Below are 26,788 nucleotides of genomic sequence, written 5' to 3'. Positions count from 1 at the left end.
CAATGTTCCAGCGACAGGAACAGACTCCTGAGGGGGCCTTCCTCAGGGTTCCAGCCATGGGTGACAGTCTCGTGCGGGGATGCTTTGGGCAAGTGGGTCGGGGTGTCCCATTTTCTCTTTGGGAAATACGTTCACTCTGCAGCTCCCAGCTGCTGTGGGCAGAGTGTCCCCCCCCCAGCAGCTTCCAGCTGCCATGGGCGAAGGGGGAACCCCACAGCTCCCAGCAACCATGGTGGTGGGGGAAACCAGGGAGCTGCAGCAGCAAAAGTCACAGACAGGGCATGGCTTCCGTGAATTTTTGTTTATTTCTTGTGACCTGTCCGTGACTTTTACTAAAAATAATCATGACAAAATCTTACATTAATCAGCTATAATTAAGGCTAACTCATATTTTTAGGTCTTCCAGCCTGTCCTCTAAAAGACTGCAGTTGCTGCAGAATGCTGTTGTGAAATTTTTTCCTGGAACTAAGATATTTGATGATATTTTTCCAGCGTCTCTGTTTTAAAATCTCTGTAACAGTTGCCAATGTAATTCCATATTGATTGTACAGTACTTACAGTGCTTACTTGCAGGCTTACTAACAATATTGGTCCAGAGTCACTTTTTGATTTGCTCTTTTTAATTTCCCTTGCTGTTGTTTGAGGTCTGAGTCTGATGAGCTATTGGTTTTCCTTAAACATAATCTGGAAGCATTTGCGGCAAAGCAGTTTAGTATCTGTGCTTCACAATAATTGGACTAAGCTTCCCAATGACATTCAAAAACCTGAATTTGTTCTAGCTTTCAAATTAAAATTGAAAAGATTTGTTTACTGTTTTTAATTATGTTTGCATTGTAGGATGCCTCGGGATTTTTTTTGGGAAGAATGATAGATCAATGTATTACGTTATGGTTACTCTTCCAGGCATCTTTTAAAAATTAGGTCTGAATAAATTGGGGTCTCCTGGTCTGTATTAGCTCCATCTGGTAAGATTAGTGCAATCCTCAAAGGGCACACAAGTTCCTCCCTCACAGCCTTTAAACTCTACTGCACTAAAATTGCGTGAAAGTCACATTTTGTTCAAAAGCATTTTAAAAGTTTGACATTTTCTTTTTCTTGTGAGTCAATGTCATAATTATTATGAAATGATAAAATGTAAAAAGTCTGACCAATTATTGTTTTTCTGTAGTTATTTTGATATTGATTGTTCTCGGATTGTACAGCACCTTGCTATGGATGACCAGTGTTTTATAATAATAATGGACTTCCAAGTGGCTGTGGGGGAAAAGAGCAGCACTTTCCACTTCTGTGCACATTCCTCACCCACAATTTGTGGGCTCATGCTCTTGATGAATTTCAATTGATGCCAGCTTTAAAAGCTTCTCATCATTTCAAAGTACAAATGTGCTGTAGTTTTATTTAATGCCATCAGATACATTTTTTATTTATTCTTCGGTCTTGTAAATTTTTCAGAAATCCAAAGCCATGTGATAATGGTTCATATGATCTCTCTTGTCATGTTTCAGGTATACTTATGGAAAGCCAGTGAGAGGAAGTGTAACAGTCACTTGCATTCCTATGTCCTATTGGGGGAGCAAGAGAAATGTTACTAAAACATTGGAGGTGAGTCTTTGTTGACAATTTGTAGAGTTTTTATGAATGTAAGAACTTTGCTTCGGCATCCACTTCACTGCCAAGATGAACTATTGGAATAAACCCTCATCAACAATTATAAACACACATTCTATCCCCGTTTCAGAGTGGTAGCCGTGTTAGTCTGTATCAGCAAAAAGAATGAGGAGTACTTGTGGCACCTTAGAGACAAACAAATTTATTTGATCATAAACTTTCGTGGGCTAAAACCCACTTTATCGGATGCATGCAGTGGAAAAATACAGTAGGAAAATATATATGCACAGAGGACATGATAAAATGGGTGTTGCCTTACTAACTATAACGAGAGTAATCAATTAAAGTGGGCTATTATCAGCAGGAGAAAAAAAAAGGTTCTGTAGTGGAAATGGGCCATCCTAATTATCAACAGTTGACAAGAAGGTGTGAGTAACAGTAGGGGGAAAAATTAGCATGGGGAAATAGGTTTACTTTGTGTAATGACCCATCCACTCCCAGTCTTTATTCAAGCCTAATTTAATGGTGTCCAGTTTGCAAATTAATTCTGATTCTGCAGATTCTCATTGGAGTCTGTTTTTGAAGTTTTTTTGTTGGAGTATTGCGACTTTGAGGTCTGTAATTGAGTGACCAGGGTGATTAAAGTGTTCTCCGACTGGTTTTTGAACGTTATAATTCTTGACGTCTGATTTGTGTCCATTTATTGTTATAGCTAGTATGGCAACACCCATTTTTTCATGTCCTCTGTGTGTGTATATATGTTTTCCTACTGTATTTTCCACTGCATGCATCCGATGAAGTGGGTTTTAGCCCAAGAAAGTTTATGATCAAATACATTTGTTAGTCTCTTAGCTGCCACAAGTACTCCTTGTTCTATCCCCATTGGGAATCTTTTCTTCTGTTGCCTCCTATTGTGTTGCTCACACACTGCTCTTTTCAGAGTAGCAGCCATGTTAGTCTGTATCCACAAAAAGAACAGGAGTACTTGTGGCATCTTAGAGACTAACAAATTTATTAGAGCATAAGCTTTCGTGGGCTACTGCATGAACAGGTGGGAGTTGTCTTACCACTTGTAAGTATTCTCACACTTATCAAACTGTCTGTACTGGGCTAGCTTGATTATCACTTCAAAAAATGTTTTTCTCTTACTTAATTGGCCTCTCAGAGTTGGTAAGACAACTCCCACCTGTTCATGCTCTCTGTATGTGTGTATATATATCTCCTCAATATATGTTCCACTCTATATGCATCCGAAGAAGTGGGCAGTAGCTCACGAAAGATTATGCTCTAATAAATTTGTTAGTCTCTAAGGTGCCACAAGTACACTGCTCTTTGTTGATTCTCCTGTTCTCTTCTCATAAGCCACTCCAGGCCTTTTTTCATATCACCCTCTGTACTTAAAGCATCTTCCCCGACTCTGAGCCAATCACCCACATTCTCCTTCACACCTTTCATCTAAACTCACTTCTTCCTGTTACTCTTCCATTGCTGGTCTCCATACCTGCCTGTTTTTCGCCCAACATTTTAATGCATTCAATATATTGAAAAGAAAAAGCCAACAGAAACACCCTCACCCTTATATGTGACTAACAAGATGTATGTCTCTTGTGTCAATTACGTTATGTGCAACAGCCAGCACATTGGGGCCCCAGCCATAATCTTATAGCGGGATACTACCATCATACAGATATTAATAACTAATAAGCATATCTCAGTCTTTCACCATTGTAACCTTTGTCATTCTGGTCATCTCTCCTCACTTTTTGTTTACTATAATCTCTCACTATGCTATGTCTCAGTAGGTGCTCAGTACTTTATTCATAGATTTTAAGGCAAGAAGGGACCATTATGGTAATCTAGTCTGACCTCTTGTATAACATAGGACAAGTATTTGACCTAGTAATTCTTGCATTAAGCCCATATCTTGCGGCTGAGCTAGGTCATATATTTTGGAAAGACATCCAATCTTGATTTAAAGACTTCAAGTGATGGAGAATTAACCACATCCTTTACAGGATCATATGCTCCACTTCTAAGCTTCTTGGGCAGGGACTTGTATTTCACTATAGAGTACCATGCACTAATATTCTGGCAGTCTATAGATAACGAATATTCATAATAAAACATCAAAATTTGCCAGGATCAGACCCTATTGGTGCTTACAGTTAAAAGACTGTTATTGATGATAGAATGATAGTAAACAAGAATGATGATTACCAAAACAAAGTATTAATATCTTAATTCATGAACTGTAATTGTAGTTTTTTATTGAGGGAACTATCCGATTTAACTAGAAATAATGGATAAAAAAAAGTTGTCCTGATTTTAAGTGCTTTGAGTTTTGATGACTCCATTGGAAAAAATCCAGTCAAACAAATTAAGATCTTTGTTTTCTCATTATAGATAAATGGATCTGTGAACTTCACTTTTAATTACGCAGAGTTTGAAAACTTAACTACTGTCCAACATGCACGGTATCAGCGTGATATAGTTTACAGAGGGCCAACAGAAATTATAGCTGTAGTTACAGAATCACTTACAGGTATGTTACTTACAATATGATGTTGCTATAGAAAACAAACAATCGAGCCATATCCTAGCAGTTTGTTTATATGCAGAAGGGCTCAAAAAGCTGTACCCTTCAAATCATGGGAGAGAATAGGGAGGATGGCAAATGTGTGGAGTGGAGCAGTGTAACTCATGGAAGCACTGTGCAGCCTCAGGGATCTGGCGCTGAGGGAAAGGGTACCAGTGCGTATGCCTGGATTGTCAAGGCACTGGAGTCCCCAGTGAGAAGGATAGTGACAACAGCAGAAACAGGGGTGATTGGAATTAATGTTTGAAATACAAGAGAGTTTCCTCAGTATCATGAAGAGCTAAGAGAAGCCTTTCAAAAGGATTATACATTAAATCATGTCTTCTGAACACTCATGATTACTCCAACAGGAATCACTCAGAATGCAAGCACCACTGTCTTTCCAAAGCAGAATGACTACATCATTGACTTTTCTGACTATGCTAGAACTCTAAAGCCTTCTCTGAACTTCACAGCTACTGTAAGTTCTTCTATTTAATTATGGTTTGTTCATCAAGATAGTTCTTGTGTAAGAAAAATAATCAGTGTTCCTTTTATGGTTCTGCTTAGCTAAAAATGTCTGCTGAGTGTTAGGGGGAATTTACAAATTTATTCTAAGGACACCTCTTATTTCATTGTATTTGTGCCGGCAATTTTAGCATGAGTGTCATTTGCACTAGAAAATTATAAAATAATAGGAAATGTTGTAGAATGGATATTGGCTCAGGTACATGGGATGGATTTGGAGATGATTGGTGAAGGTTCTGGAGGAAAAGAGATTTTTCACAGGGTCTTTAGGATTTGCATCAGGGCTGATTATTTTCCATTTTGATACCATATTTCTGTTCAGTCAGAACACTCTATAGCTAGTCTGGATTTTTTAAATAACTCTGTTAGCTAATGAATCTCGCGCTTTTACTAACATACGCTTATTACTTAGCTTATTACTTAGCTGTTTTATAGAATCCTATAAAACTTGTTTATCCAAACACCTCCTTATATAAAAACCTCTGGTTTTTGAAATTGGGTTATGTCCTCTGTGTTTCTCCTTTTATCTAACCCCCTGTCATTTAACTAAATCTCATGTTCCCAATTCTAGATTGATAAAAGGGTTTCTACTCTATGACAATGTCAGCATTTAACAGGCAATCACAATTGCACCATGTAAAAGGGAAACACTTTAAAGCCTGTTGAAATGAGCCAAGTGAAGTTTTTTGTTTGCTGAAGCTGTGAAAAACTTGGATCCAGATAGATAAATGGCAAGTGCTGAATATGAGAATTCACAGCAGGCCAGCCTAACCTCACCATTTAGCTGAAGACGATGGCCTCACAACAGGTGTCTTTGGCTTTTGGTTCTTCTCCCTTCCCTTGCCATCCTCTCAGCTTGCTCCCAGTCCTCATTCACTTTATCCTCCAAAGCAAGACTCAGTGGGAGGTATTGGAGGAAGCTGGTACCAGTGCTGAGCAGCTGACAAGCGAAGAGAGGGAGTGTCAACTATCCACACATAAGGAGCAGCTACTGATAAGTAGAGCTCTCAATATGAGATACACACAGAGGAGGCAAATTAATGGACTGAGGGGTGAGGGAGAATTAACAGTCTGGTGGGAGGGTTAGACTTTAGATTAGGGAGGGAGAGAGATGAACTGTATTTGTGTGGGGGATGAATTTATGGAGTGTGGGATGGAGAGGAGACTGGATATGCTATGGGGGAAGGGATTGATGGAATGTGAGAACTGATATAATCTGTGAAGGTAACTGGGGGATTTGAAGTGGGGAAGTTGTGTACTGGGGGGTGCTCATTTTGGGACTTTATGCAAATTTTGTGCAGTTTCTTTTCCTCAGGCTTTTTGATGAGCCCATGTCTGAATCAATTCTGTTCCTCCTACACGTGAATTAGACATTGGACTAACCCTTGTTGCTACTGGCGCTCAAGGTGCATACTTAGCTGTGGGGTGCTGCGGTGGTTTCACAAGAACACTAGTAATCTTCACAGTTGGAAAGGGGAAGGTTTCCCATTGTGCCTGCTTTGTCTTGCTTTCCATTCCATTTACCAGTCAGAGTCAGTATCATAGAATCGTAGAAAGACTGGAAGGGACCTAGAGAAGTCCTCTAGTCCAACCCCCTGTGCTGAGGCAGAAACAAGTAAACCTAGACCATCCCTGATAGATGTTTGTCCAAAGTGTTCTTATAAAGCTCCAGTGATGAGGATTTCACAACCTCCCTTGGAAGCCTATTCAAGAGCTTAACTACCCTTACAGTTAGAAGTGTTTCCTAATATCTAACCTAAATCTCCCTTGCTGCAGATTAAGCCCATTACTTTTTGTCCTACCTTCAGTGGACATAGAGAATATTGGTCACTGTCCTCTTTATAACAGCCCTTAACATATTTGAAGACTGTTATCAGGTCCCCTCTCAGTCTTTTTTTTCTCAAGACTAAACATGACCAGTTTTTTAACTTTTCCTCATGATCAGGTTTTCCAAACCTTTTATCATTTTTTGTTGCTCTTCTCTGGACACTCCCTATGTGAAGTTTCAGACCTGGAATTTGACTTAGGGAGTTGAGGTGTCCTGATAGACATACCTCTACGCTGATATAACGCGACCCTATATAACACGAATTCGGATATAACACGGTAAAGCAGCGCTCCGGGGGGGTGGGGGAATGGGGGAGGGGGACGGGGACGGGACTGCGCACTCCGATGGATCAAAGCAAGTTTGATATAACGTGGTTTCACCTATAACACGGTAAGATTTTTTTGGCTCCCGAGAATAGCGTTATATCAGGGTAGAGGTGTATTACAAACCTGAAGATAACTGCTGTTTTAAAAATATAATTATGTCATGTTTGAGCATTGGCCTGCTAAACCCAGGGTTGTGAGTTCAGTCCTTGAGGGGGCCACTTAGGGATCTGGGGCAAAATCAGTACTTGGTCCTGCTAGTGAAGGCAGGGGGCTGGACTCGATGACCTTTCAAGGTCCCTTCCAGTTCTAGGAGATGGATATCTCCATTATAAAAAAATAAAATAAAAACGAACGTATGGTTACATCTTGTGAATCCTGGATGTATGTTGTGGCCTGTCTTATGAAGACTTCCTTGTTTTTTGTTATTAGCTAAAAGTAACACGTTTTGACAAAAATCAGCTGACGGCCGAAGAGAGAGAAAATTTTGTCACAGTCACTGCAGAACAGTCAGACACAGTTCCTCACCATGCTGTGTTCTCTGTGTACGAAAATGGAGCTGTGCAGCAGAGAAATGAGACAGTGCATATCCTAAATTATACTGTCCCAGAAAATGGAATAATTCACCTTGAGGTCCCGGTTCTGACTAATACGATGAGTCTACTTATTAAGGTATTGTTTACATCATGAAAACTCAAAGCATTAATCCAGCACAATTCAAAGAATGAGACTGTAGTGGCTTTTCAACAGTAGATTGCCTCTGACTTATGCAACAGCTGGTGTGGGGAGCAATTATTTATTGTTTGTATTACAGTAGTACCTAGGCCTTTGTCCTAGACACCACCTACACAGCGAGAGAGACTGCCAGACACTAAGTATACAAGACAGACAATGGATGGGAAAGGAAACAGAGGCACAGAAAGGTGAAATGGCTCACCCAGTGTCACACACTAGGTCAGTGGCAGAACCAGAAATAGAAGCCAGGTCTTCTGTTGGTGCAGGCTAGTGCCTTATCCACTCGTCTGTGTTGTCAGAATTCTGGTCCTCATATGAGAGCTTGAAGATATTGGGGATTAGCCCTAGAGGAAGAAGAGGGAAGGTATAACTCTAGTTGTACTTCAGGTGATTCCCTGTCTGTTTGTTTCCATAGCTCACTTGATGAATGGCACAGTGAATGTTATCCCCTCTGAGGGAAAGGGAGAACAGGGTGTTAAAATAAGAAGTGGGATTAATATTCAGGTCAAGGCCATGAGTAGTGACAAGATTCTGAGATCTTTGGAAAATTGTGATTGTACCTGGTTTGAGTTTGAGCTATCTCACCAGCTGTTGCTGTTTCTAGATGAAATTCATGGGGCCAGGTTCTGCTCTAAATCATACCAGTGTAAATCTAGAATAATTCTATTGGCTTCAGTAGAGTTACTCTGGATTTTATACTAGTAGAACTGAATAGAAACAGACCACAATGAGAATAACTAGTTGATATAAACTAATGGGAGATATGACCAACCAAGGAATTACTAATGTTATTAATGATAGTGCTTTAAAAAAATCTGAAAACTAATCACTGCTTAATTGCTTTACGTGACATGCCATACATGAGTACTATGAGAATGGCAACCACATGGCCCTGAATGTCCTTTTTCAAGGGCCTTCCTAGGGTCCCTGCAGTTTTGATTGGGGAAAAAAAATGGTGTTATGTAACCCCCTTGCAAAACCTGACCACCTGGTCAGAGCCTGTGGGCAGCTGGACTGATGAGAATGACCGCACATATGGGGATCATGGATCAATGCATCTCAGGCCAGTCTCATGTTGGCACTTTCTCCTTCTCACCACTTCAGGTCGGTTGTCCCCGAAAATCAGGAATCTCCCAGTTTCTTAAGGTTGTTCCAGGCTTGCAGTAAGGTTATCGAAAAATCTTTCCCCATTTTGTAAACTTGCTTCAGAGCTGCGCCAAGCTCTGCTGAGCTGCTACAGAAAGGGAAGAGGCACCTTCATGCCCTCTCTCTAATCTGCCAAACAAGTCCCAGGTGTACCTTCCTGCCCACGCTCTTCACCATGAACTCACCCATCCCCATGCCGCATGTCTTGTTTTTTTCACTTGGATAATCTGGCCACCTGAACTATGTTGAAACCATATGTATATAATGTATATAACATTTTTAGTCTGTTTCATACAGTATGTAATGATAGCATATACATGAGCATTAAATAGATTTTTATAGTTCTAGCAACAGTCTTTTTTGTATTGTCTTACAGGCTAGTTTCCTTGATAGTGAAACTAACATAGCAGTTCATGGTGTATTCAACTCCCCCAGCATGACTTATCTCCAGATAAAAAAACCAAGACAAGATGTAAAGGTAACACATGTTCATATGAAGCTATACTTGCCAATAAAACATTACTGTCAGGTATTCATCATGGACACCTATTTAGCCCTATCATCACGTTTTTTCTCTAGGTTGGGATTCCTTTCGAGCTGAGTGTTGCAAGCAACAAGCTAATAAAGGAGATCAGTTATTTGGTAACGTACCAATTTTACATGTGTATGACTTGAGGTGATTGTTACCAACCTGAGATAAAGTCAAATGAATAAAAAAAATGTGATTAAATATTTAAGAGATTTGATTATTATTGATTTGCTCGGTAAAAACAATGGATCCAGTCCTTACTTTGTATTTGCTCAGAGGGAGTCCCACTGTCTGTCCCCTTGGAGCTGTATGTGAGAGGCCACTCTGCCATTCTTTTAAAGGGAGGAGTATGTTCCCCTCTGTCAGGCCAGCTCTGTTAGCTGATGAACCTTAGCAGCAGTGCCAGCTCTCACTAATTAGATTGTGCTCATCTACTGGGCAGGGGTGCATTTCCAACCCCTCCACTCCAAGAATCCACATGGGATCACAGTACATTCTAACCTCTGATGATCCAGATGCTTGCTGTTAGATGCATAGATTTCTATTAACAGCAAGCTGACCGAGTGTGACCTTAGAATCTCACATTTGACCTGAAATAGGGCACAAATCTATTTTTTCTTTTTTATAATGTAAGAGAAGGCTGCTTTTTTTTTTTTTTTTTAAATTAACAGTTTGGAAGTCTGGTGGTTCTCCTTGTTTTTTATGTCTTAGGAATAACAAAAATGTTAAGTATGGTCTTTCGTTGGTTTTGTTGGGATTGGAGGTCTGAAATGTATATTTGGTGAGCTTTCTCGGCACTGAAGTGAAGAATGGTGTTGATTTGTGATTGTAATACAGTTAGTATCTTATTATAACTTGGACATTTTATTTTCCCTTTCAGGTGGTAGCTAAAGAACAGATAGTGGCTGTAGGCACAGAGGTTTTGACAACGTTCACTTTAAAACCAGAAAATTCCTGGGCTCCTGTGGCGTGTATAAGTATCTTTTATATTGATGAGAATGGGGAAGTTGTAAATGATGCCCTGACTCTGTCTATTCAGCCTGTTCTTGAAAACAAGGTAGTAAATCAAAGACTGAGTTTGCAATGACTTTCTTTATGTCTTACATACTAAGTAATAGTTCAGAATGGAAGATTTGCAGATATAAAAATCCTCCTCAATGTAGGCCTGATTCAAAGCTCACTGAATTCAGTGGAAAGACTCGCACTGACTTCATTGGCAGTTGGTTCAGGCCCTATGTGAAAGACTGTTTGAAGAGACATTGGGAAGATACTGGTATCATAGAAAACCAGGAGAGAGTTTCTTCAACTGTGATTCCCCCAGAACTGGACTAGAGAAAGATCCAGAAGGGCCCTACTCAGAAAATACAAGTGTTGTCCTCTCAGAGGAGCAATACTCCCAGCTGTGATATGAATCTGGAAGGCAGAAAACACACGGGAATGAACATGTTTCTGCTGTGTGGAGAGGAACCAAACTGTGGAGAGGTTGCATAGAGGGACTGTTTAACACTCCCTCCATGAGTACTGCCAGTTCTCTTTGTGGCAATACAGAAGTGGCATCTGGGACAAGGTTGGCCAGTGGAAATTTTTCTCCTGTTCAATAGAGTCAAACGTGTTATGGCTAAAGGGGGTAATGTGATCCTTGGATGCACGAACGGGGGAAACTCGAGTAGGAGTAGGGAGGATATTGTACCTCTGTATTTGGCATTGGTACAACCACTGCTGGAATACTGCATCCAGTTCTGTTGTCCAGAGTTCAAGAAGGATGTTGTAGAGGGGCAGAGAAGAGCTATGGGAATGTTTAAAAGATTAGAAAACATGCCTCATAGGAGCTCAGTATATTTAGCTTACAAAAAGAAGGTTTAGGGATGACTTAATTACAATCTGTCAGTACCTACATGGGGAACAAATATCTGATAATGGGCTCTTCAATCTAGAAGATAAAGGTAGGATACAATCCAATGACTGGAAGTTGAAGCCAAACAAATTCATACCTGAAATAAGGTGTACATTTTTAACAGTAAGGGTAATTAACCATTGGAACAATTTATCAAGAGTTGTGATAGATTATCCAACACTGGCAATTTTAAAATTAGGATTGGATGTTTTTCTCAAAGATATGCCCTAGGAATTATTTTGTGGAAGTTCTATGTCCTGTGTTATAGATTATCACAATACTCCCTTCTGGCCTTGGAATCTATGAATATGCTGAACAATTTTCTTTGGAACCATCCTTGGGAGCTGAGCATTTTTTGTGGTGTTATAAACAGGTTGTGTGGCAAGGGGGTCAGAAAGCTGCAGTTCATACCCTACATGTGACACATTCATGCTGTGTTGCATATCTGTGTTTTTAAAAGTTCAATAAATTAAAAATAACAATCAATACAGATAACATAGCTGAGAGCTAAAACTCAGAAGTTTAAGATCAGAAACAGGAGAAGATATTTGTAACAAGAAAGCATATAGGGCCTTATCCAGCTCCATTGAAGTCAATGGGAGTCTTTCCATTGACTTCAGTGGTGCTGTATTCAGCTCCTAGTGAAGATTACAGTATACTTTATATTACAGAGATAGGGCTTGTTCTTGCAAACCTTTGAGTAAGGACTAGTTTTGTCAGCATGGGTTTGTGGGAACAGGCCAAAATATAAGTATGTGTTTAAAGTGCAATTTAAAAATGAGAAAACCAGGGAATCTTAAATACAGAGATAATGGAAAATTGGGAAGATGAATTAATGGGAATTAAATATTAGCCTCATGATTTGAGCCACTGAAAACTTCAGATTTTGGAAACCAATGGGATATAATGAAATAATTGATCTTCTTCAAAGCTACAAAAATTCCAAGCTATTTCTACTTCTCTTTGTGAGGGGTAGCTATTGACATTTCCTAAGTGCAGCAGAAACATGATCAGTTACTTCTGGGGGTAATTTATAGCCTGTTCTTGCATTTCATTTCAATAAATAACTCGGCAACCATGTTTTAAATGTCATTTAATCCAAACCCAACTCTCTTCATGAATCAGTCTGTTGTCTTATTTACAGTATAATAAGCAGTGATAATCACATTTACTTTAGCCATTGATAGTATGTTTGCCACTGGCCCAGACTTTTCACAATGAATGTAGTGCTGTGAAGACCTGTTTCTCTCCAATTCATTTTTCCAGTCAAGAGTTTAGAGTAAAATTTGGTTCTCCAATTAAGAAAAGGGCAAAATTATTAATCTGAAACAGGAATACTGAACTGGCATCTGTTCCTCAACCCCCTATTCAAGTACTGGAATAGCTGTGAAAGGGCCAGCTGGAACCTGTGGGGCTGGTTTGCAGATTGAAAGTGTAACCCACTGGTCAGAGTGTGTTACACAACCCCCTCCCAACCCACAGAAGATGTGAGTGTGACTGCTCCAACTACAGAACCTGGCGTTTTAGCTCAGACTCATCCTTTTTGCTCTAGTGGTCCCTTCAATACTCATTATTGGCCAAGATAGTGGCCATCACAGAAACAAAGGATGTCCATGGGGATGCTGGTGCTTGCCAATTACAGATCTAAGGAATCTGAGGGTTAAGGGAGCAGCATGTAAACCCTTAGCCCCTTCCAAGAGCTGGTGGGAACCATGCCTTCCCCAGCAAAACCAGATTCTCAGCTACGACTAATTAAAATAAAAAGCTCATGATTGAAAGCTCTTGGCTGACCCTGAAATATTGCTATGTAATTTAAACCAACATAATTTTCTTCTTTTTCTTAGATCAAAATATCTTGGAATAAAGATAAAGTCAATCCATCTGAGAAAGTCTCCCTTAAAATCAGTGTAACCGAACCCAGATCTGTAATTGGACTCTCAGTTGTTGACAAAAGTACAAAGCTCCTGGGAGAAAGTAGTGACATTACAGAAGACAGTGTAAGTAAAAGAAAACAGCTTTGCATACAGTGTATTTCTGAAAAGTATAAGGTTATGGAAATGTAACAATTTTTATGTTTTATTTTATATAGATATAAATGCAACTTTGGGACTGATCTTGCAACCTTTACTTGTGTGAACAATTCTTACTCATTCAAGTAGTCTATCAACATTAGTGAGCTGCTTATGAGTATACTATTTGTAAGATGAGGCCCTTTATTTGGAATTATAATTGTTCTGTCCTGTAAGTTTTCATTCCTTAGATATGCTCGAGGACTAATATTCCACTCAGCATTTCTTTTTCCAACACTTTTGAACTTTGTCCATCAAACTGCTATGTTTTCACAGTCAAATCATTTTTCTTTTAGGACCAAATAAAGTAGGAAAGCTCTTCACACATGCCCGCCACTTCCTGCAGCTCCCATTGGCTGGGAATGGCGAACCGCGGCTACAGGGAGCTGCGGGGGCAATGCCTGCGGACAGTCAACGTCCACAAAATGTCTCGCGGCTGCAATCAGCTTACCCTGATGGGCCGCAGGTTGCCCACCACTAGTGTAAACCATTATTGCCTAACCCCATTCATCTGGTAACTCCAATTTTCCAGAGGCAAGAGATCTACTGTTTGAGGGATAGCTCTGCAAATTAACATCCTGTACAGAATATTTTATCTAAAGAATTGCATCCTGCTTTCACAATTTGCATTATTTTCTTTTTCTTTTCTTAGGTGCTTCATGAACTACATTTGTACAACACAGCACAATATTTTGACTCAATCAGAAGTCCTCTCAGTGTCTTTCAGGTATCATTTTTAAATCTAGAAGTTGGATTTTTTCTCTTTAATTGTTTATACATCCTCTGCAGAAGGAAAATATATTTAAATATGCCTTGTAAAGTTTGAAAACTGTAGACAATGCACTATTTTCATGCTTTCTACTGTGATTGTCAAGAGGACATCAATTTGTTTTGGGGAAGAATTTAATTTTGTTTTACAAAAGTCTAAAAATGAAAGTAGTCACAGAATTTTAATAGATAATAGTGAAATTCATCACTATGTGCCCATTTCAAAATGAAAACATGCAGATGAACTATCAGTCCACTGAAGTCTTTGTACTTAATTCTTTTTTTTTTTAATGCTAAAACGTCATGCCACCCTAAGTGATGTCTGATGGTGTGGTAAGGATTCAGTCAGAAAATAGCATTTGTTATGGCATGCATTTGACTTGCTAAAAATTGACTTGCATTTAAAAAAGAAAGAAAGACATTTAAAAAGAACGAAAGAAACAAAAAACAAGATAACGAGTACTTTGCATGTCCTGTACTGAGATAGATTGTATGTTTTTTTTTTTTTTATCCAGAAGTGCAACCTCTGGGTATTGACTGATGCAAACCTTCCAGAAGACAAGAATGATGTTCTCTGTAAGTAATAAAAATTGGCATAACCAAACCATTGTTATCTGCTAGGTCCAGAAGAGTTAAAGATAAACAAACAGGGCCAAATTCTGGTTAGTTACACCAGGAAAAACCCAGAGTCACTCCACAGAAGTCATAGACTTACCTGTATGTAAGCTGGTGTAATATGGGCGAATTTGGCCTACATGTTTTATCTTTGATTTGAATAACTTTCTTTAACAGCGTGTATTTTGCGTATTTGTCAGGATTATGCTGTTGTCTGCGGTGACAAAAGATCCATCGGGGCTTGAAGACAAATTCCTGAAATAGATATTTCAAATACAGACCCTTCCTCCACAGCTGGAGAGGGTTCCTATCCAGGGGCAGCTCCAGGCACCAGTGCACCAAGCACCTGCCTGGAGCGGCAAGCCATGGGGGATGGCCTGCCAGTCGCCGTGAGGACAGCAGGCAGGCGGCTTTCGGCGGCATGCCTGCAGGAGGTCCGCCAGTTCGGCGGCAATTCGGCGGCGGGGACGCCAATGGCGTGGCACCGGTGGACCTCCCGCAGGCATGCCGCCGAATCCAACTGACCAGCAGACCGCCCGCCAAAAGCCACCTGCCTGCCGTGCTCGGGGCAGCAAAAAACATAAAGCCACCCCTGTTCCTATCACCAGTGCAGCTTGGGTGACTAGATTTGTGTGAAATATACTTGAGGTGAGTTGCACTCTGCATGAGCTCATTACATCGAGCCTGCAGGGCTACTACATAGATGCTTTTGCCCTCTGTCTGTGGGTACATAAAACCTTACTTCATATGACTGAATAATCTCTGTGGAGCACATCTGCAGCTATTTTACAATCTAGGGAGAAGAATTCCTGTCATTTATGTTGCATCCAGCCTGGCTAAATCAGATTCTAGGCTCATGATTAAATCTTAAGAGTCTGATCTTGTAAATGCTTACTGACCTGAGCAGTCTTAACCACTGTGACAAGGCCCGTTGGCTTCATCCCTAATGACTACCCTCATGAATAGGTGTTTGCAGGATTGCCACCTGAGATGCTTGGAGAGTTTGGGGTATAAATATGGGGAAACACTTTCATAAGTACTTAAATCAATTGATGGGACTTAGGCTCCTAATCAACTTAGGTGCTTCTGAACATGGGACTTAGGCTATTTTGCATTTTTTCCCTATGGACTCTATGGATTCTGTCTATGCTACTGCCGCCTTGACATGAAGTGGCTGTAAGTGGCCTGGACCTGAGAGGTGCTTTGTGTTTGCAACTCCCATTGACTTAAACAGCAATGGCTCAACACCCCTGGCATAGCTATATTCATACTATATGGAGTATATGTATACCCCTAAAGAGTAGGGTATGTCTACACAGCATTTGGAAGCAAGCGGGAGTGAGCCCTTGGGCTAGTGGGGCTCACACTAGTGCTCTAAACAGCACTTTGAGGTTGTGGCTTGGGTGGAGCTTGAGTTCTGAAGCCCCGCACCCAGACTTCAGAGCCTGAGCGCCAGCCCAAGCTGCAACTTCAAAGTACTGTCAATACAGCTACGTTTAGACTGTAGCACAAGACCTGCTAGCCCAAGTCTGATGACCTAGCTGGGAGGTTTGCTCCTGTTTGCTCTAAAATGCTGTATAGACATAGAGACCTGCCAAACTTAAATTTCGTGTGCAATGCTTTTGTGTTTTTAAGTGAAAATAACAGTGCAATAACACTAAATTCAATTCAGAAATACCATGTGTACTGTTACCAAACTTCTTGTGAGTTTGTAAATAATTATACATGAAACAAGGAGCTAATATATTTTTTTTTGCTATGTAGAGTTTTCTGATATTTGACAATAATTTTAACTTTGTAGATGATGGGATGATACCCTACAGTGCGGATTTCGATGACTATCTAGATTCTGCAGCCGGATTTCCTGCTTTCAGTAGTCCACATGTAAGGAAAAATTTCCCGGAGACTTGGCTTTGGATTGACACCAATACTAGGTAAATGCTTAGAGGAAAACAGATTTTTACACTTACTTGCTCTGGATTTCTGACATATTTTAATTATTTTCTAGGGCACGTTGCACTATTACATTTTAAATAGGATTCTGCATTGATCCCTATTACTATTTATATTACAGTACCACCTAGAGGCAGTAACTAAGATTGGAGATCCACTGTGCTAGGCATTGTACAAATACATTTTAAGAGACAATCACTGCCTGAAGAGCTTACAATCTAAATAAACAACACAGAGAAAGGTTGGGGAAAGGGAAGTAGTATTATGTCCCTTATACAGATGGGTAAATGAGGCACAGGGAGGTTAGATGATTTACCTCAGGTGACACTAAAGTCCGTGGTAGACGCAGAAATTAAATCCTACTTTACTGAGCCCTAGTCCAGTGTCTTAACCATGAGACCATCCAAAATTGCTAAATTGGTGGCACAATCTGACCCGTATGGTGCTTCAGTACATGATACTCATTTAACTAAGCATCAGTATCAGGAGCTTTGGGAAAACAGCTGACATCTGGAGGGTATTTCTATAGAATATACAGGGATTTATTGTCTTACAGTGAGTAATTTCAAATTCACCATTTAATTATTATTTTGGGGACTAACAAAAACATATTTACAGAAAGTTGGGAGAAGAAGAAAAGGTAAACAACAAACTTTCCTGTTAAGAATTCAGACTACATTTATGATCTATCTTAAACATTTTATAAACTGAGCATTAAATTAGCACTTTTGAAATTTGGATGTGCTTTTCTATGATCAGATCCAGCAGAGACACAACAATGGAAGTTACTGTACCTGATACCATCACTTCTTGGGTAGCCAGTGCTTTTGTAATATCTGAAAACCTTGGACTTGGAATTACAACTGCTCCTGTTGAGGTAACATAGTACAATATAGTTCCAGTTTATGTTAGTAATAACTCCCCAGTTTATTATTTTCAGTTTTATATTGTAACAAGAACAGTAGCAACCTGATTATTTTAATACTTATTAAATACAATCACATTTTAAGCAGAACTGCACACTGAAATCAGTGGGGAGTTCTCCTTTAAAATCTATGGTACCGTATCCCTCCTTCTGCTGTATGCATAAATAATTTTAATACTGCATAATGATATACAGTGATTCTGTGCCTTTGGGTTCTGTCTTTGTTGGAATATAAGTGCATCTGCTTGCTGCCTGCTTTCGTTTCTTTATTTCACAGCTTTAGTTCAAAAATGTTGTATTTTCAAAAATATACCTAATATAGATAATTCTTAAAAATACAAACCCTGAATTACAGCACTTTCAGAAAGCAATATATAAAGAAGAAAAAATAGATTATTAGACGAGCCCATTATTTTGCTTTCTAATATATCCTTCCCTATTGGTATGAAAATAGGGTCATGGAGAGACACGTTTTTAAATCATCCATTACTTAAGCATCCAAAACAGTTGAAAGTCATTATTTAACAGGATCCCAAATGATGGGAAAGGTCAAAGCTTTCAAACCTGGATGTCTGAAGTTAAACTTTTAAATCATTCTAGGCACCTAAGATATGAAGTGCCTGTCTTTTCAAAAATGCCAAGAGCCCAGCTCCTCCCATGTGACCAGAGCTAGAGGGCATGTCTACACTGCAGTAAAACACCTGTGGCTGGTCCGAGCCAAGACTCCAATCTGAGCTTGAACGTCTACACTGCAATTTTATAGCTTTGCAATCTGAGCCCGGGTCAGCTGACATCGGCCAGCCACAGGTGTTTTATTGCAGTGTAATAAAGAGAGTCCTCAGAAAAAGGCATTTGCTATTGTACTAAACAGGGGTTCTCAAACTTTTGTACTGGTGACCCCTTTCACATAGCAAGCCTCTGAGTGGGACCCCCCTTATAAATTAAAAACACTTTTTTATATATTTAACACCATTATAAATGTTGAAGGCAAAGCGGAGCTTGGGGTGGAGTCTGACAGCTCGTGGCCCCCCATGTAATAACCTCACGACCCCTTGAGGGGTCCTGACACCAGTTTGAGAACCCCTGTCCTAATAGTTGCTTTGGCTCATGCTTCAGTCCTATCATATTACTAGGGCTTCTGTTTTTCAGGGTTTGTTAATTTCATTTTTTGAGGCTTATTTTTAGCAATTTTTGAATTCTATGTAGATGTCTAAAAACTGGGCTTTTTCGGGGCTCTCTCTTTGTACTGTACTGAGTAATCTCTTTGTAATGTTCCCTAGTGTGCTGTTGTGTCACACTGTTTCAAACAGCACTGTGTTAAAGCTCATTAGAGAATCTTTAGTGTGCATCAGCAGGATCTACACAGACCAATTAATGTGAAACACATCAGTGTGTTTTAGAAATCATGCCCATGTAGTCCACATTACTGCCCTGCATAGAAAAACCGTTAACTACAAGTAGCTATTTCTGGTGTTTGTCTGGTGATTTTTGGATAAACACTGTTTTCATTTTTTTTATTGTGTGTTTTATTGGTGTTTATCGGTTAAAACCAAAAATCAGAAACAATGCATATTACCTAATGCTAATTGTCCAGTACAAGTAACCTTGTTCTCTAATCCAGGTTTACCAATGGGGAAGTCTAATTAGAACAGATCGGAATCTAAACTGTCTGTAGCAAATTTAATAGCTAATATATGACCACAGGGGTTCACTATTGTATAATGATTTTGTTTTCCAGTTAGAAGCTTTTCAACCCTTTTTCATTTCCTTGAACCTTCCTTACTCGGTTACCAGAGGAGAGCAGTTTATTTTGGAAGTAAATATCTTCAATTATTTGAAAGAAGCAACCAAGGTAAATATAGGCAAACTCTTTTTTGTTAGTATTTTTCCCTTACCATTTTGCTATGCTCTGAAGTTTGTCAGTTCTTCTAGAGGCACTCTTTAATATATGAACTATATGCTACAGGAGTCAGGAAAATCTAGTTTCCTACATGTAAATCATTGCACCCAAATTAGTCAAATGGACTATATATTTTTGGCTTCCTCTGAATGGGATTGGCCAGAAATAGGATACTGGGTTTGATGGTTGGATCTGGTATGACATATAATGTGTTCTTGAGCCCTTCCATTTGGTGAATGGTAGTTCCTGTGAAGTGCTGAGATCTTCAGCTCCCATCAACTTCCAGTTCTTTCTTTTTCTTCTTTGCCTCTTGTCCATGTTTTCTTGCTCTGATTCTTGGATGTTGGCCAGACATTGCAAGGCTTACACATACTATAGTGATCACATCTCCTTGAGATTCTTACAGGGCCGGTGCTACCATTAAGGTGAACTAGGCGGTTGCCTAGGGTGCCATGATTGGGGGCACCAAAAAGCGGTGCCCCCAATTTTTTTTTTACAGCATTCCTCCCCAAGCGCGCGATCGCCGCTCCACTTCTCCTGCCTCCCAGGCTTGCAGCGCCAATCAGCTGTTTGGCGCCGCAAGCCTGGGAGGAGAATTAGTGCAGGGGCGGCGTGCTTGGGGAGGAGGCAGAGCAGAGGTGAGCTGGGGTGGGGAGGTGCCGCATGGCTCCCTGGGCCGGGGGGGTGGGTAGCTGCCGGGGGGGGGCCGCGGGGGGGGGGGGGGGGGGAAGCTGCCGCAGGGCTCCCTACCCCAGCTCACCTCTGCTACGCCCCCTCCCTGAGCACGCCGTCGCTGCTCCACTTCTCCCGCCTCCCAGGCTTGCAGCGCCAATCAGCTGTTTGGTGCCACAAGCCTGGGAGGGGAGGAGAATTAGAGCAGGGGCGGCGTGCTTGGGGAAGAGGCGGAGCAGAGGTGCCTCAGGGCGGGGGGAGCTGCCGCCAGTGGCGGGCGCCTCAGGGTGGAGGGGGGGCGGGGAGCTGCTGCAGGGCTGGGGGGGCAAGGTGGAAGTTTCGCCTACGGCACGAAACTTCCTTGCACCAGCCCTGGATTCTTACTGTTTCTTCAGTGAGTAAGATGGTACAACTGAAACATATTTTTAAATACACACAGAAAATGACAGTTTATAAAAGGGAGTTTTTCCAGTTAAAAATATGAATTGCAATCTTTTTATAGGTTATGGTGACTCTTGATCTCAGTGACACATTTGAAATTCTTATCACATCCAATGAAATAAATGCTACAGGAAACCAGCAATCTGTATTGGTACCAAGTGAAGATGCAAAGACTGTTAATTTCCCAATCAAACCAAAACAGCTGGGAGAGATTTCTATTAAAGTGACAGCAATATCACCCACTGCTTCTGATGCCATCCTCCAGAAAGTTTTAGTGAAGGTAAATATTCAAAGGCGTAGGTCATTTCAAGCATTCAGAGATGGTATCCCCTTAAAAAGAAGAATGTTGTGAAAAGGCAAACCAAAGGCATATTTATTTATTTGCGTTTTGACTTGAAGCTTTCAGAATGGGTGAATGTTAGCGGAAAGTTTATCTTTTAAAGAACTCCTTCCTTAACATGTTTTAGACTGGCTTTTAAGAAATATAAACAAATAGCTAAATTTTACAAACCCTTGATCGTCTGACTGGGTGAACATGGGCGAGCGTGGGTTTTCAGGACTGGGTCCATGGATGCTACAACTATATTATAATCCAGTAAGAAGTAAAATAATATTGTTTTGAGAAAAAGTTTAATGGATTTAAATGCACAGTTGACTTTATTTCAACAGAGCTTGAACATGACAAATTCTGCATTGTGGGAGTGGGAGAAAGTTAGGGTGACTGGACAGCAAATGTGAAAAATCGGGACGAGGGTTAGGGGTAACAGGAGCCTATATAAGAAAAAGACCCAAAAATCGGGACTGTCCCTATAAAATTGGGACATCTGGTCACCCTAGGGAAAGTTAGCCAAAAAATTATTTGTAAATAAAATAAAGAAACTAAAATTCCCATCCAAATTCTGTGTGTTTTACACCAGTGTGACCCTATTTAAGTTAGGTATAAGGGCCCAATCCTATATCGTTTTCTCAAACAAGTTATTTTCACTCGCAAGAGTAGTCCCTTTAAATTCAGTGCAATTTAGTAAGGGTTCATGCTTGGACTCTAAGGGTGAAATTTACCGCTATGTAGAGGACAAACACATCATCCTCTAAGCAGACTTGTGCTGGCACTGTCTAAGGATATGTCTACATTGCAGCTGGGAGCCAGCCTCACAGCCCAGATAGACAGACTTGTGCTAGTTCAAGCAGACTTGCATGCTAAAAATAGCAGTGTTGATGTTCCAGAACGGACAGTGGCTGGAACTAGCCACCTGAGTCCCAGCCTGCCTGATCCCCTGGGTCTAAGCTCAGGTCTCTAGCCTGTGACACCAGTCATGCTGCAACATGCACATTGCCATTTTTAGCGCGGTAGCTTGAGCAGAGGTAGCGCGAGTCTGTTTGGGAGGCATGCTTGCAACTGCAGTGTAGACGTACCTGTAGGTACTTATATGACCCCCATTACTATCATGTCTGAGCACCTCACAATCCTTAATGTATTTATCCTCACAACACCCTGAGAAGTAGGGAAGTACTATTATCCCCATTTTACAGGTGGGAAACTGAGGCACAGAGAGGCTAGACAACTTGCCCAAGGTCACACAGGAAGTCTGTAGTGGAGTAAGGACTTGAACCTGCATTTGTGGCCATCTTCCTAACCATTGAATCATCCCCTTCCTTCCTCCCACCACTTTGTCCTCTGCACAGGGTGAATTTCCCCCTGAGAGCAAAATTTCATGCTTTGAGCATTACAGTGTTGCATTTGTGTGAAAGAACACACCTTTGTCCTAGAATGCTCTTCTCCATGGTCCTGATCCAAAACCCATTGAAGTCAGTGGAAAGATTCTCACTGACTTTAGTGGACTTTGTATCAGGCTCTGTATATTATTGTTTGTTATTAACAATTCATCTTGATAAGCCATTACTACAGGTGCAAGTGCCTGCTGTTTTTAAGAAACATATACATGTGCATACAGCTCAGATGAGTCAATACTCTACTTCTTGCTGTGTTAGCAAGTAGCAGAAAACATTTGTTAGCAGCAGTTTAGATCTCACGATCCGACAGATACTTTTGTACTAGCACAAAGAGAAATCTAAAGATAGCACATAAAGTTTGGAGATTAAAGTGATCCTTTTTGTTTATTTTGATAGGCTGAGGGACTGCAACAGTCTTATTCACAGACACGTCTTTTAGATTTGACTGGGAATAACCCACCAACTGTATCAGAAACTGTGGATTTCACCTTCCCTCCTGATGTAGTAAGTGGCAGTGAAAGTGTACAAGTCACTGTTATTGGTAAGGATTATTTTATCCTATTTACACCTTCATTTATTTTCTGGCAACCTGTCTTACTCTGTTGCAGACTGTAAATATAAAACTGTCTGCTGGGCTTGTGTTGGATTTACATTCAACTCACATAGCTTCCCAGATATGGTATGGTGTGACACTGTCATTATAACTGTTTTTGAGAAGCCAGTCTACCCAATTCCCCTCAGAACTAGCAGAGGGGTTCTCCATATAGCAGAGTTCTTCCTTTGGTCCAGGTCTGCTTTCCTGCCTCATATGGTTAATCTCACTGAAATCAGTGTGGAGGTCAGTGTGAGTAAAGTGAACAAGATTTGGTCCCAGGTGGTTGCTGATTTGTGGTTTTAATGACACTGTTTATACTCATATTGGCTTAATTGTAATGTTAGACCGTTGGGATGGATACTGCCCTGATTAATGCCCAAAGTCCTCTCTCATCATCCACTGGGCTAAGAATGAGGTTTCTATGGAGCCTGTTTAAGACAGAGGAATTTGAACCTTACTTGGATATTATGGTAGTTAGTGTTTTCGTCATGTAGGGGTCTCTTTCATATGGTTAGAGATTCAGCCTTTAATAAGGAAGCTCTAGGCCAGTATAATTCTGGGACAGAAATTGCAAATGTGTACAATTAATGAAACATGGCCCGGGGTGGGAGGTTCTATTTTGTTTTTGAAAACGGTGACTGCTGAGCAGTTTGAAATCTTAGAATAAGTCCCTGGGCAGATAGGTGAGTGGGCAGTGTGCAGATGAGATGGCTAAAGGGACATGAAAAATGCAACATATCACATGCTTCCACAGTATAAGTGACCCCACCCTTTATGTGGTATGCATACATTTATATGCACTGAACTTTAATTTTATCTTTCAGGTGATATTCTTGGGCCTTCTATCAATGGCTTGGAATCACTGATTAAGATGCCTTATGGCTGTGGTGAACAGAACATGATAAATTTTGCTCCGAATATTTATGTTTTGGAATACCTGACTAACACAAGGCAATTGAAGGAAGATATTAAACTGAAGGCTACATCATTTATGAGAGAAGGTCTGTAAACTTTCAGGGAAGATCCTAGATTTAAAAAAATATCATACTGGTAGAAAATACTTTATTTGTGGCCCTGCATTTGGAATTTGATTCACCATTCTTTTGATGATGTGTGAGCTAGACGAGGAGCCTGCTTATTTGTAGCTGTGTTGGTTCCCCAGGACTGACAATACTAAAAAGTCAGATAATTTTACATTTGTCCCTAAAGTAAGATCTGCTGAGTATGAAGATGCCATTTGTGTATAGTAACTTTCCAGGGTAAAATTGCCCTGTAAAAGGTGATCCATATAATCATTTTTGGAGCTGGTTATCTCTTGACAATAAAACAGCATAAGTCTGAGTATTTCTAACTGCTTCTTGCATCATAAAGGGTTGCAAGTTAGTTAGAAAACACAGATTAATCCTGGATAGAACTCCTTTGACTACAGTAGATACCAGGTCTAAATTTGACCTAGCTTCCTAGACTGATCTCCCACTAGAGGGAGAAATAATCCTGTGAATAGAAATATTCTCAATGGTGTAGTTTCCAGGAGTTCTTCTTGGCCTGGTGATTAGACTTTGGTCACCCCAGAGCTTCACAGTAGAGCTTGTCAGAAGTTTTCTTTCCTGCAGAAAGTTTAGATGAAGACAGTCTTGTGTTTGTTTTTTGTTTTCAGCAAAATTTTTCATGTTTTTTTTTTTAATTGAAAACAGAAAAATTTTAGCTGAAAACCAATAATTTTAATTTGGAAATGCTACTGCAGTGAAAGTTGTACTCTGGGTGCCTCATGCCCCCATTCTGGTCTATGGCTCAGGCTACAACTCCTACGATGCACCACAGTGTCCTCGCTTGTTTAGCCACTGTAATGCATCATGGGAGATGTGGTCTGCCTGGGGAACCTAGCCTATAGAGGATAATGGGGGCATGAGGTACTACAGCTCCCTTAAGGCATCATGGTGGCATTTCCAAATGTAATTTTTTTTGTTTGTTTTTGGCCGAAATTCTGTGGTTTTCCAGTGTTCGATTTTTCGATGAAAAAGTTGAAAGTTTTCCATGGAAAGTACACTTTTCACAATACATTTTGTTGTCTTAAAAACCCAATTTTCTGTCAAACAAAAGGTGCACTGAAAATTTTCAACCAGCCCTACTACATAGTTTGGTTGCAAAATAAGAGGGGGAAGAGGGAGAAAAGAGAGAGAGCTTTTATTTTAACAGCTATTCTCAAGTTTGTAAGCAATTTCCTGAAGTGCTCTTAAAAAAAAAAACAAAAAAACAGAAAAAGGCACTCTTATAGTGGAATAAGAGTGTTCACAGAGAGGGTTAAGAGAAAAGGAGGCACTGCTATATCCATTTTACAGATGGGATAAAGGAGGTTAAATGATTTCCTGAAGGTCATACACTAAGTCAGTGGGCAGGTAGTGATCAAAAACACAGCAGTAATGTTTAAATAATCTGTTAGATTGTAGAACTCCATTGGAGAAAATGCAGTATTCCATAAGGGTAGTTTTATTTTCTGGTTATTAAAATTGTGCTGTCAATATTATAGCTTACTAACCATATCATACTTGGCTAGCTCACCAAGCATGTATTCAAGCTGATGGACATATCCCAATGGAACTAATATATGTATCCAGACCTCTGTATACAATATACATTGTCACGGTGCCATTGAAAGAACTGTGCCAGTCCATTGTATTCTTTGGAAAACCCTGGAAGATATTTGCAGCAGTGACAATAACATAACATATTTTTATTAATCTTACTGTGCAATAAATATTATTATTGATATGGCTATACAGACAGCCAGGATGGGGTTTTGTATAGCATGTGGAATCTAGACAAAAGGTTTCAGAGACATTAAAGAGTCAGTGGAGAAGCAAAACAGTTCAACTAAAAGACTCGTTCCATTTTTAAAAATCTATGTAAATTGATTTTGCATTGCAGTTAAAAATATGAAGAAAAGGATGTTGTACTGCTATTAGTGGTTGTGATGGGACACTAAAATCAGTAAGTGGTTGATGTCAAACTATACCTGAGTTTTTATAAAAGATACATATTATCAACAAAAAGACATACATATGTCAAACACCAGGAAATATCTTGGAAAACCTAGGGATGTCTTTCAATCAGAGCCTTCCTCTAAAACAGCAGTTCTCAACCAGGGGTCTGGGGCCGTCTGGGGGGCCGCGAGCAGATTTCACGGGGTCTGCCAAGCAGGACCGCATTAGACTCAATGAGGCCCAGGGCAGAAAGCCTAGCCTCCCCATCCTGGTCTGAAGTGTGAGGCTTTGAGTCCCTCCACTTGGGGCTGAAGCCAAAGCCTGAACAACTTAGCTTTGCAGGGCCCCGGGCAACTGCCCTGCTTGCTACCCCCTAACGCTGGCCCTGACTTTTATATGCAGAAAAACAGTTGTTGTGGCCCAGGTGGGCCGTAGAGATTTTATAGCATGTTGCAGGGGCCTCAGAAAGAAAAAGGTTGAGAACCCTTGCTCTAAAGCACTTCTCTTCATGGCCGGCTGGTCACCTCTGAACCTTCTCATTGTAGGGCCACCCTTGCAGAGGAACTTTTTCCAGCATGCTTTTCTGACAGGTAGCTGGTTCTTTACATTTGGCAGAGACGAGCAGCTGCAGCTCTAACGTAGCTATTTGGCAGCTGTGACTACTTTTTGCTGCATCTTCTGCCTTTCTAGCTGATAAGTATTTTCCTTTCTGCTTTTCTTTTTTCCTATTATTCAGAAGATGGTACATCTCACTGTGCCTTGAATTCATTCTTAGGCTTAGGTACTGCAGCAGTGGAGTTATGTGAAAATGTACAGTTGTGTACCAATCTGACGTCCCTGGATGACAGGTGGATTAAAGGTGGAGTGGGAGCCATGCACCTCAGTTTCCATAAACAGATCCTTCATGTTACTGCAACCTAGTTGTTTGTGGTTTTTTTGTATTCTCTCATTCATATTTACTCCTGCACATTT

The 26,788-nt window shown here is 40.4% G+C and overlaps 1 protein-coding gene across 1 annotated transcript in view; it reads left to right on the top strand.

The window, feature by feature from the left end:
• The window catches only part of CD109 (CD109 molecule), a 119,859-nt gene that overhangs the window by 61,046 nt on the left and 32,025 nt on the right, over positions 1–26,788 (top strand). Inside the window, exons 8-23 of the mRNA XM_034766199.1 lie at positions 1,506–1,602; positions 4,012–4,150; positions 4,555–4,664; positions 7,295–7,534; positions 9,120–9,221; positions 9,323–9,385; positions 10,153–10,329; positions 13,011–13,163; positions 13,888–13,962; positions 14,519–14,579; positions 16,420–16,552; positions 17,331–17,448; positions 19,235–19,348; positions 20,571–20,789; positions 22,637–22,781; positions 23,660–23,836. Of these exons, the coding sequence (XP_034622090.1) occupies positions 1,506–1,602; positions 4,012–4,150; positions 4,555–4,664; positions 7,295–7,534; positions 9,120–9,221; positions 9,323–9,385; positions 10,153–10,329; positions 13,011–13,163; positions 13,888–13,962; positions 14,519–14,579; positions 16,420–16,552; positions 17,331–17,448; positions 19,235–19,348; positions 20,571–20,789; positions 22,637–22,781; positions 23,660–23,836 (2,123 nt within the window). The remainder of the gene's footprint in view (positions 1–1,505; positions 1,603–4,011; positions 4,151–4,554; positions 4,665–7,294; positions 7,535–9,119; positions 9,222–9,322; positions 9,386–10,152; positions 10,330–13,010; positions 13,164–13,887; positions 13,963–14,518; positions 14,580–16,419; positions 16,553–17,330; positions 17,449–19,234; positions 19,349–20,570; positions 20,790–22,636; positions 22,782–23,659; positions 23,837–26,788) is intronic.

Source organism: Trachemys scripta, chromosome 3 (assembly GCF_013100865.1).
Source record: "Trachemys scripta elegans isolate TJP31775 chromosome 3, CAS_Tse_1.0, whole genome shotgun sequence".
Taxonomy (NCBI): domain Eukaryota; kingdom Metazoa; phylum Chordata; order Testudines; family Emydidae; genus Trachemys; species Trachemys scripta.
The sequence above is the reverse complement of the archived record's forward strand: the minus strand, read 5'-3'. Positions and strand labels throughout refer to the sequence as shown.